Raw genomic sequence first — 12,367 nt, 5'->3', positions numbered from 1 at the left:
GTGGAGGGTTATGAATTTAAATTTGGAATGGGCAAATTTGGTGGTGGTGGAGGGGAGACCCCATTACCTGTAAAGCGCTTTGAGTGGAGTGTCCAGAAAAGCGCTATATAAGTGTAAGCAATTAAATTAAATTAAATTAATTCTATTTGCAAGAAGGAAGATTATTTTCTGATTTCACGATTTATATCTTTCTTCTTGTGCTTCATTGTAGTGCCCTGTAGAAGATGTATATATGAGTGTATAAATAATTTCTGCCATGCCAGCTTGGATATCCACACAGCAAAATTGTATCATTCAGGTTCTGTAGACCTTAGACTTCAGAAGATCAAACTTTGTCTTCTTTTTACCTTGAATGCAAATCCTTTGTATACCAAATCTGTAAAATAAAAAAATAAATAAAAGGCAGATGACAGATATATGTAATTATACCAAATGAGTGAAACCTGTATATATTTAATGGCTACTGAGTAATGACATCCCAGATGAGATTTTTGAGTGCAGCAAGTCTGGGATTTGACACAACGTGCGGTTTATTAAAAATGTAAACATTCAAATTTGACTCAAGTGCAGAAGTATCTGGAAATGATGTAGCTAGGCTACTGCCTGCTTTAAATCAAAACCTCAAACCAACTGCAGATCACAAACCTACGATGTGTTCTTGCTTTCATTCACTGCAAACCCGCTATCATGTACTAGTTAGATAGCTCTCTACATCGTGAATAAAAAGGTTTCCTTTCAGCCTGCAGGAAGAATGCCCAGTAGTGCTGGTACCACAGATTTGATTTTAAGCTAAGTGACCAATTGCAGGAAACTCCTTAAGTTGGATTACCTCTAGTTTGTTTTTTCGCTTCAGCATTTCTTGTGTTTAAGAGTGTTAAAAGGTGGGTGCAGACCTCCATGAATCAAGTTCTCTGGGAAGAAGATCTGTATCAAACACTTAAGGTGTCGTATGTACTGTAGCTGAACACAGGAGCTGAAAGCTGCATCTGCTCTGTCTTTGGCGCCTTGGCTTAGCTGTTTTCGTTCTGATTCATTGTAAACACAGTGAAAAGAAGGCAGCTGCTTGGAACCTGGTGTTTGAGAAGGACTGGTCAATCGTCAATCCTTCAAGTTAACGTGGGAGTGATGCTGGATAACTTGACGCGGTTCCAAACTGAGCCAGGAAACTAGGAAAGGGAGAAGGCCGTCTGTACCCACGGTTTCTTCTTAAATGGAGATTTGAGCAACAACCTTAAAAGTCTGTGCTGAGGAGAACTTGTTTGTCTGCTCAACACAAAACGGACATTTTTTTTTTGAGCTGGTTATAAGAAAGCAGGTTTCTTGAATGACAGGGGGTGACAAGGAACCTTGATTGCTATGGAGATGCACCCGTTTTGTCCGAGCCAGACTTTCACTCATCTGTGCTTGTTATGTGGAACTGGGCGCCATGGCAACAGTTATTATTGTTTAAAGCACACGATTTCACTGAATCATGCAGAGTTGAAGGATTCAATTGGTGTAGATGAAGCTTCAGCAGTGGTCGCTCTTCACCACAACAGGGCAAAAAAAAAATGGTTCTGGGGGGTGATGTTGATTATCAATCCCCCCCCCACCCAATTAATGGTTTATTCTTTGTGCAAGGATGAACTCCTCAGCAAAAAAAAGAGGGAGAAGAAGAAAAAGACAAGTAACAAAATCACAGAGGACCCGAAGTCAGGAACCCAGGACAAAAATGAGAGGTACTGAAGAATTTCCGATCTTCCCAACTTTTTTAAGATTGATTTGTTTGATAACTTTTTTTTTTCTAGTTGTGTACTTCTTTTCCGTCATTCAGAAAAGACGTCTTCTCTGCTTTATACATATGTTGATGTTCAGTTTTTGTTCTTGATATGATTTTTCAGACCTTGAATGCTTGTTTCTCCTAGTTTTCGCAAAATGATCTGGTGGCTTTACTGTGAAATAATTAAATCCCCACAGCAAAATGCATTCAACACGATTCCTTTCTTTTTGGCAAAGTCTCTGGCACGTCCCAAGCCCACGGTATTAAAGAGTCATGAAACCCCTTCTAACTATTCTGATCTGTTCAAGTTACAGAGAGATAAAAAAAGAATTGTGACATTTTCCACAGTGCAGCACCTCTAAACTGATATTTGGAAACTTGCAAGGGTGGGGATGTTTTTTGAAGAATAGTTTTAGTATTCAACAGTACCATATGTCTAAAATTGTTTTTTCTTAAAGTGACAATTTAATTAGAATGTGATATGTTAGTGTTGCAGATGGAGAGGTCAAACTGGATGTCCCTGTTAGATTAAAATCTTAATTTAAAAGCAGGAAAACATTTATTTTAAGAAGAGGTATTCAGGACAGAATCCTATACGTTTTCTGTTTTGTCTTTTAACTGTGTTTGGAAAGTTATTCATTGCAGCAACACATTTTGCCCTTCCCTGTCATTGTGACAACTATAAAATACAAGATTTTGTGGCGATATATTATATCCTACAGTGTCCAGGGTAATAAACTATGGCTGCATTTCAGTTTGAAATGATTTGCTTATTAGAGATGGATGCTTATTAGAGTTTTTTTAAAAGGCATTCTTTAAAAACTTTCCTGCAGAGATTTTCCTATACTTCATTATTAACACATACAGCATGCAGTTGATATCGCTAACATTTCACTGTTCAGAATTTTGCCACCACTAGTGTGTCATTTTCATGTTTTTGAGGACTATGGCCTTAAATTTATCACTCTTGTTGACATAAGCTACCTATATTTGTCTTATCTATCAGAAACAAAACTACATAGTGAGTAAGTAGGTAGTCTTCTAACAAACAATGACGTGTACATTGATGTATTAAAGTGTTAAATGTGCTGCATTGTGCTTCTTGTGTTATCCAAAGGTAGTTATTTGTTTTACTTGTTGATGGTTATCTCTATCTGGGCTCATCCCTTTTCTGTTTATAAAGGGAAGGAGCTGAGCAGTCACCTTGAGTATAAACCCTGGCTCTTTATAAAAGCTTTTCTTACAAAGAATATATTGACAGAAACTGAAACCCTTTAAAAAATGCAACACATTTTCCCATGAATTCTGCAGAACTGATTGAGTGCTCTTTGGGTATGATGTTGTGAGGAGCTGTGGTGATGGTGCTCACATCCCATTTTAACTTTCCTCTTCCCTGCCAAAGGCAGTACGCCACACCATGCGATAACTCGTCCGTGGTACATGTGACAGTCACGGTTCCGCGCGGGGTCGTGCCCCCCGCCGCCCGTTCCGGCCCCCACACCTGGGGCGCGAACCCGGGTCTCCGGCGTAACGCAACAGGGCACCAACCGCGTGAGCTAAAGGAGACCTCCCTCAGCCCAGGCAGCTGAGGGCCCTGCTACGCGCAGTGAGGGCGCTGACGTCACCACACTAGCTCCGCTACATACACAATGTACATTTGTGAGAGGGGCTGTGGAAAGCTGGTATGTCCGTGTGGAAAAGGCACACGGGTTCGCTGGTTTTAATCTTGCTTTGCGAGAGATGGTCAGGGTTAATCCATCCACCGTCACTATACTCAAGACGCAGAGGTCAGCTGCAGTCAACCTTGAGCCAGTTGAACTTATATGAACTGATATGACTTTACAGCAACAGAACATCAGACCCAGAAATACCACGTGAGGGCTCTCTTCTGCTTGGCAATATCTGCTGTTACTTTTATCTCCTAATTGCGACTGAGTGTCTCTGCCTACTTAGGAATCATGTAATGTTTCTTGAAGTCCATGACTTTGTGTTTCTTGAAGGCATGACGTTGTTTGGTGGCACTAGGCAATATTGCTGCCCTTGTCACATCAACACCAAATTTCAAAGATTTTGTGAACTTTCAACGTAATAGCGATTTCAACTCGGCAAGGGCAACACAAGACTTCCTTTGTTAATGTGGGAATGCTGGAGCCTCAGTTGTGCTGGATCTGAACTGGGTAAATGCCTCATAATATTGTACGTCCTAGACAGACTGAATGGAACAGCATTCCTGTCATTCCTGTGCAACATTTCTACCAGTCTTGGTCTGTTTGCATGCTGGACTGTATGTTCTGAACAATTGCAGGTATTGATTACTTCTGCATTGGGAAGCTGACTTGAATAGACCATGTGACCCCCCTACCCTGTGTGCCTTTTGAACTGTGTTGACAAGCTTGTATATAAACAATGTCACATGAAACACACAAAGAACAAACTATAGTGTGGCCGATGCCGATCTGGGCTTGCATTTTTAAAGGGTTATGTATTTATGTTGTTGAACTGAAGATTTTATTTAAAGAGCGAGAGACCAGTAAGATTAGCACAGTTTAAATCTCAGTAACGGTGGTTCTAAATGCAGTGGCAGTGGTTGTTCTAAATGCAGGAAATTCCCTCTTGGGTGAATGGGTCTTGTTCGGAAATTAACATGTGTATATATATATTCCATCCTACCTGCCACCCTGGCATCAAAGCTGTAGACAAGCAGGAAAGACCAAGTGACATTCAGCTAGCTCCAAAAGAGACTGCCATTTTTTTCATATTGATTCATAGAAAAAAAATAAAAAGGGTTTAAATAGTTCACACAGCAGGGGCAGGCAGAGGATCAATGCAGGATGGAGATCAGAGGCTATTCTGTCTGTCTCTTTCTCTTACAATAAGAGTGAATAATGCTTCAGTGAACTGCGAATGACATTCATTTTTATGTATCGGTTTGTGTATGCTCCCGTCTTTATAGTGGGCTGTCATCACCTGTGAATGCCTCTCTGGCTGTTAATCCGTTCAGCTGACATACTCACTGGGCCCAGGTGTTCCTTCTGTACATCTGCCTAAAAGCCAGGAGTAAGGACAAGCAGCAGCATTCACTTCCTTTCTCCTTTTCTAGCTCATTTTTCTGCGTTTCAGCTTGTCAGCTTCTGAACTAAACTGTTCTTTACATTGCAGCTTTATTGTTTTTAAATTTAGTGTGAGGCTTGTTTTAATATTTTGTAGCTGAGGGGGCTTATATCTGCTCCCATTAACTACAGTTTTGTGTACTGCAGTGCATTTTTTTTTTTGCTTCATTGGCCAAGATTATGTAACACGGCTTCCTTTTGTGAGTTCTAAGACAAGAGAGCTCTTAATGAGGCGGTGACCTTATCTAGGGCCAGATGAAATCAGTTGCACATTCCAAACTCATCATGGTGGTCTTCTGCTGTGCAAAAAGTGCTTGCAAAGGAAAACCAGATCTCAAGTCCCAAGTTGGCAGTTTTTGATTGACAGGAGGACCGGAACGCTATGCCTGGATTAGAATAATCATTAAGGATAAGAGATCAGCTCAAGAGATGTAGCTAGTACCGTTATCATCATTTTGGTATCTGAACTGTTTCCTTCTTAATTGAATGTACAGCCTGTGCATTTTAATACAGATCTTCAGACAAGCCTCACTGGCATGATATTCTCCCGTTCAAGCTGAGCATGTGGCTGTACCTCTCTGTGAAGTCATTTCCTCAGTTAATACAGGTAAGGCCCGTTTCTGTGTTTCTGCTGCTGTTTCCTGTGACCTGCAGGAGGGTCCATTGCAAAGCAGTAATGATCAGCAGGTTATATTGCGTGAAGAATACTTTGATAAATAAACAGATTTAGTGTTCACAAATCACTGTACTCTCCCTGCTTGTAATGTACCACTTAAATAGCATGTGTGGAGAAATCCTGACCTTCTAGTTAGAACTGTTTGGATTTTTCTAGAGAGCAGCTGCCAAGCAACCAGTGGATGTCGATTGCATGTTGCTTTATTAACCTCAGTCAGACATCTGGTACAGTGGTTCCCTGTTGCAGTAGCCTTTCTTGCCCCTTTCTGAACTAAAACCTATGGTTTCTAAAACATTCTCAATTAAATGTTTTCATATGCTTTTGCCTAGTTTTTTTTTCCCCCGGGTAAGCCGTGCTAGCACGTTGTCAGCTTGGTGAAACTGTTAAAGTCCTGACCAGTGGGAATGTAATAATGTTTATTAGTGGCACTCCCTTTGAAAGTCAAACTTGCTTGGGATGCCAAAAAAGAGTAACCGAATTGTGCCTGTTTACACGGTGCCAAAATATTTTGATTTGCCAAACTAAAAACCAAATGAGTAGCCATCGTTTTCAGAAAAACGAAGGAGTGGACTACCCCTGAAGGTCATGACAGCAACCTGAGCTGAAAGAGGGTTATTTTATAATTGCTTCCCGGTTTAATTTCTAAATCTGTTAAACAGTGTTTAATGCAGGTTTCAAGCTAAATTCAGCTTGTGAAAATCAAACTGAACGTACAATATGTACATGTCAGTGAATCAGTGAATGATGTTCAATACTTTAATTTAGTAAGTAAAGTGGAACAGATTTTCTTTTAACATTCAGGTTGTACATTTTGTACACAACCCTTGATTTTGTGTGTTAACGGTCTTGTTGTATTTTCTCAGGTTTTAGCTTGTTACTAAAGCTAACTAATCTGCATATACTGTACATAGGGCTTCTACCTTTAGGCAATTATTCTAACCAAAGTGGTTATATCTGAATATCTGATATCTGATGCCCAGTAAAAATATTGACAGTGACTCTGAAACAGTGCTGACCAGACTGATTTTAAGCACCCAACATCTACCTTGATGCAAACGTGCATCATTAATTTCTTTCACGTTTTATGTTTGTTTTCTTATTGTCTTAATTTAGTTTCATTTTATGAAACAATGTGCACAGTGTAAGAGGACCCCGATCATTTTTCTGTAACAATGTGTTGCTAGAGAATTAGAGAAAATGTTCATTTTGTATTCATAAATGTGATGTAACCAAGAAAATGCAGCTTTACTACATAAAATAAAACAAAGCTGTCTTGTAGAAGGAACCAATTCCAACTACAAATTTCCCACAACCTCGCCCTCTGATTAATTTGACTGTAAGAGTTCTGTTTGGCTCATTTTTTAAAATCTTTAAGTAAAATAAACATTAATAATTCTGTCAGATGCATCTAGGTTCCACAACACACTGGTGACGACTTCTTTATATTTGTGATATAACTTTTAAAAGTAACTTCTTTTAATCTAATCCCTAAAGGCTATGCCTATGCAGATTTCAATGGACTATTTAAATCTGTGCTTGATTAATACTTGGAAACAAGACTTTTTTATATTTTAGGAGTTTTATAGTTTAATCAGTTAAGCAGTTGTGGGGTATACGTTTGTTAATGTAGATAATCTGGAAATCTGAAGTTAAAACAGCCAGTAGTAAAGAGTTTCTATTTCATATTTCCAAAGTACTCTTTATATTCGGAACACTAACAAAATAAGTAATTTTCTGCTAGGCAATACGGATCACACTTCTTAATGAGTGTTATTAATCCCAATGTATTTATGCATGAAGTAACACGTGATTTCCTGTTGAAGTCATATTGAATGCACATGAAACCAGGATGTAATATTTGCCATATATACATGTTCAAATTTGTTTTCCTTAATTAGTATGAATTAACCATGTGCAACCATTTATTTTAAAGTAGGCCTGCACTATTAGGAGCCAGTAAAATTAAAATTAATAATAGTTTGCTTTTTAACAATTTTTAACTCTGTTCTTAAAGTAAGTCCCCTTGTCACGTATATACTGTCCTTTCCTATTTGGTAGTCACTGATGCCATTTTTAGTGATTTAAAAAAAAATATATTACATGATTTTGAAGCTGCTGTACTGTACTTGTTTCAGTGCACTGAACAAAAATGTTGTCATCACTTCAACCCTATCAGCTTCAGGGATTCTGCTTTTTAAATCATTTGGTTAATACAGTTAAAGTAACTATAATCTGCATCAAAAATCTTTCTGGATTTATTTTATTAAAATAAATAGTCTGGATTCCAGGAACAGATTTGTTTTACAATGGAGAATAGCACTGGTGATTTTAACCCTCAAAACTTCATATATTGTACTGTATAGAGCTTAAAAACCTGTGCTTTCCAGGTACTACTCAATATACAAAGTACTTAACGTTTAGAAATGTTAATGTATTTTTAGATAAAAATTCATTTTAATTGCCACTGTTAAGTGTATGCAAATTAGAATATCACTTTCCATATTGCTTTTTTTCCTTCAACAAGTGTGCAGCCTTTGGTTGTGGTAAAGAATTGATATGGTATTAAGTATGGCCAGTAAAGTAAAGACATATTTCATATTAAAAATAGAACAAGTGTAATAGTCTATTTTCTAAACAGTGTCCCATTTAATAGGTTTTTTAATTGGGGAAAAAATGAATAACCCACGTTTGCTGTATTACCTCAAGGAAACGTGCTAATGAAATGTCTACATTTACATTTCTGCAGGATGTCAAACAGTATTATGAGGACTACAAAGAAATGAAGATCAGGGAGAAGGAGGAAGCTCTGGCCCTAGCAGATAAAGAAGCCCAACAAAGTACGTCATGTACTTATTTCTTAAAAAGAAACATGACCCATGGTATCAACTTAAGGGTGAAATGTTGGCCAATCGTAAAGTTTCCACGTGTTTTGGTAGCTTTTGTAAAACATTCTCCCGCGTGTTATAAAATGTCACAACATCTTAAAGTAAAGGATGCCTAGTGTCACTTCTGTTGTGGTCTGCACATTTCGAAAAGTGTTTCTGTGTCCAAGCATTTTCCTTGACCCGATTATGCAGAATTTCTTATTCCTCAGAAGATCTTGGCGAATTTGCTTTACCTAAAAATCTTATGATATCGGGAGATTCAGCCTCCAAAGTTCCAACATCATGACTTGAGAAAAAATGATAATTCGAAACTTTTAATAAGTGAGAAGGATATGAAACCTTTGGTTATTGTGTACATCGTATTCCATTGACCGTTTCACCTAAGTGGATCAGTTATTGAAATGCTTATATTTTGATAGCCTGAAAGTGTCTTTGGGCAACACACCCATGTATGCAAAAGCCTATGTGATTATTTACAGCATTACTGGGACTCAGAAGTAATTTTGTTCTGCATTCCATATTGATCTGATCTCCAGTCCTTTTTCAGAATTAAATTTGCATTTAAAGTTGAATGGTGTTGTATACATTGCCTATAGAATATGTTTTCTAAATGTATGTCATCTATTTTTTGTGATATATCATCTATCATATTAATCATCACGCTTGGGGGAGGGCTTATTCCATATTAAGCAAGTCATTGAGGTGATTGTTTACTTGATATTTAGCTTTATTTTATGAGTGACTCAATTTACAAATTAGCATTTTAGCATACAAATGAGGTCTGTCAAGGCTAGAAGAAATTCACTGGACTTTTCTTTGCGAGTGCTACAAATCTCTTGGCGTATTTCACTTGGTTTCATTAAATACCTGCAAGGGCTAAACAATGAATTTCAATACTTTCACAATGGCTGACAATGAAAACAAGCACACAGTGTGGTGTTTTATACCAGGAACAAATTCATATCGGAGCACTGACTCTAACAATTTTAATTTGAATGGGGTGTCCTAGTGTTTTGGAGCAGTTATGCGAGACACAAAATTCAAAATCTATGGTGCAGAGTAGCAGTGATTTTAAAGTTCATAGGTTTTCATTTATTGTTGTTTTGTCTTATCAAATTAATATGATCAAGTAATATTTATATTACATTCCCGGCTTTCATGGATTTAGGGTACTATTCCTTGTTTTATGTGACATTGCTACACCCATCAGACAAAAAGGTATAAATGTATAAAATAATTTCTGTTTAACAAGACCATTGTGTTACAACATAAAATAATTTATGATTTGGTATTTCTTTTGTTGCCAAAGGATTGTCTACATACCAAAAACATTGTCGAATCATTTGGAATATTTAGGATTCTGCCACTTTGCTCTGTAGGACCTACTGGGGCGGGGGGGGAGAAATAAAGATGCATTTTTCTGTTGTGATATTCTGGACAGAATCAAGGCAGACAAGCTTGGGGATGCACTGTCTTATAAACCTCTCGCTGGGCCTGGGTTTAACAAAATAGATGCCTTTTGATGGAAACCACGTAACCTCGCCAAGCCACTGCAGCAGGTTTAGGATTAATGATGCAGAAAGATGTCACGGCATATTTTGATTTTGCTTCCTATTAGCTCTAATTTAAACGGGCCATCGCATGAATTCGAAATTAATAATCATGTCGCTGGGTATTTAACTGGGTAAACGCGTCTCATGCAGATCAGCAGAGAGCTGTTTTAAGCAGCTGTCTTTCATGACCTAATTGCTAATCTGCCCCCGCGTCGATCTGCACTGCCACTGGGAGTGTTCAGAATTCCCAGGGGAAGTCAAGGGGATGCTGGTAGGGGGAACTCCATGTAATTTGCAAATTGGAGCGAATTCAACGTGGAGCCTCATTAAAACACGGGAGAAGAAGTGCGAACGGATTATCTGTCGAAAGGTAAATATTACCCGGCTGGGGGCATCTGTACAGACAGTGCTAGCCGCAGTGCTCTGGCCTGCAGTTTTTTGGGGGAGGCCTGCCAGCAGCTGTTTCAATTTCTTTGTTTGCGGTGCACGATCGAATAAAGACAATTTTATCAGAGTGCCTACAGTGTGTATATACCGTGCATAAAAACCCTCAACCTCAGCTGGTAATGTGCTGCTGCCATGTGGTTAATAGTATTAAACCGTTGCTCACTGTGGTATGCATTTCATTTTTTGTCCTCCGACTTTAAGGTTACTGAGCACAGGTTTTGCATTTGTTGCCTAAACTAAAAGTAGTTGTGATGTCCTGCATACAATTAATTTGAGAGTCCCTTGCAATTTCCCTTCAGGGATATGAAAGTTGTGGGAGAATCAGGCTACAGGTACATACTGGCTGTCCTGGCAGTGCGTTGTGCTCTCGGACAGCATGGAAATCTCCCAGAAAGTACACAGTTGTGCATCCAGTCTTGTAGGTTGCTTTTCTTAAACTGCTTACATGAACGAACCATTTAAAACTGAAGTTATTTCCTTCGGTATGCCTTTGTCCTTTTTTTATTGAAATGTGGAATATTTCAGAAACTGTTTCTGTGAGCTTTCAGATATTAAAAATCTGTAAGTGCTCCCTAAAAAAGGTGATTTAAAAAGTGACCCTTTTATTTGGCTTTTTTTTTTTCCAATTTGCAGAAGAAAAGAAACCGAAGGTGAAGAAGCCCAAATCTGAGTTTCCAGTGTACATCCCAGATTCCAGGGAAAACACCTGTGTGCCATCTTATGATCAGGATGTCAGCATTGAGGAAATTGAAGACCAGATGGATGACTGGCTCGAAGAAAGAAAGACGCCAAAGAAGAAGGTATATGTTCATTTCCTTTTTCTATCTTATCTGTTGACAGGCTATTAAAGGTCTGAATTTCTAACGTTTTCCCATTGTACCTGTTATATCAAAAATGTCAAATACTCCATGAGGCAGTCTCTTTTAAAGGTGTGTAATGAAGCATAACTCATTGTGAAATACTCAAATATTTCACGTTGTACCTGCTTTCAGGATAATTTTATAAGGCCTTTGGACTCTGTTTTCATGTTTGGGTTCAGCTATTCCTGCTGGCTGTGTTGTTTGAGACACAAACTGAGCGAATACAGTGTATAAGAATCAAAAGCTAATGAAGAGACGGGAGTTCTTATTATTGCTCTTCCTTTTAATAACTGAAAATAAGCAACCCCATTTTCTAATTAACAACAGACTGTTTAATATTTTTAATAAGAATATAAAGGATAGAAATAGAGGATAACAATGCGTCATTACAAATATTGGTTTGTGTGTTCCAAGTAGCATTTGGCACTATGCATTTACAGTCAATGACATTATAGAATATACATACAGCAGCAAAAAGTCTTTATTTCTTCTCTTAACTGCTTCACTGCTGTTTAATGCAATATCTTTCAGTTAACATTCTCAAAACCATTGTAAAGACGTTTCCTTCTATTCTACCCCTTGGGCAGTTTGTACTGTCATTGTCAGTGTTTCTGTGAATAAGAATTCCATTTCCATTCATATCAGAACATGACTTATGCCTGATGAGAGCTGTGGAAACCTGTAGCCTGTCCTGAAAACACTGGGTACAAATGGGCTCGACACCCTGGACAGGAGAGCAGTCTATCACGGTGCATACACACACGCACAATTTAGTGATGCCAATTGGCATCTGAATCCTCATTAATTATAGTAGAAGAACAGTAGGTAGCAGATGAACAGTTGTTCAGGTCGACCCATAACAAGACTTGCTTGGGTTACACAATGGAACGGCACTGGAATTTTTTTATTATTCCGTTGTTGCTGACGTCTTACAGTGGCGATAAGAAAAAACAATGTAAGTGTGTCAGAACTATGACTGAAACCATATTGGCAAATAGTAGGATTAAAGTTTCGTACGAAACGTAGTGCAGGTTTGGTGCGATTGAATTCTTGTAAAATGGAACAGCTGGCATAGCT

The 12,367-nt window shown here is 38.3% G+C and overlaps 1 protein-coding gene across 4 annotated transcripts in view; it reads left to right on the top strand.

The window, feature by feature from the left end:
* dnajc1 (DnaJ (Hsp40) homolog, subfamily C, member 1) overlaps positions 1-12,367 on the top strand; it is a 100,111-nt gene that overhangs the window by 52,268 nt on the left and 35,476 nt on the right. For all 4 annotated transcript variants that reach the window (XM_088643673.1, XM_088643672.1, XM_088643674.1 and 1 more), the window contains exons 5-8: positions 1,621-1,718; positions 5,383-5,476; positions 8,292-8,382; positions 11,064-11,230. In XM_088643673.1, coding sequence (XP_088499799.1) covers positions 1,621-1,718; positions 5,383-5,476; positions 8,292-8,382; positions 11,064-11,230 — 450 coding nt within the window. The remainder of the gene's footprint in view (positions 1-1,620; positions 1,719-5,382; positions 5,477-8,291; positions 8,383-11,063; positions 11,231-12,367) is intronic.

Source organism: Lepisosteus platostomus, chromosome 8 (assembly GCF_059453375.1).
Source record: "Lepisosteus platostomus isolate fLepPlt1 chromosome 8, fLepPlt1.hap1, whole genome shotgun sequence".
Lineage (NCBI taxonomy): Eukaryota > Metazoa > Chordata > Actinopteri > Semionotiformes > Lepisosteidae > Lepisosteus > Lepisosteus platostomus.
Note: the sequence above shows the minus strand (reverse complement) of the source record. Positions and strands in the feature narration are given on the sequence as shown.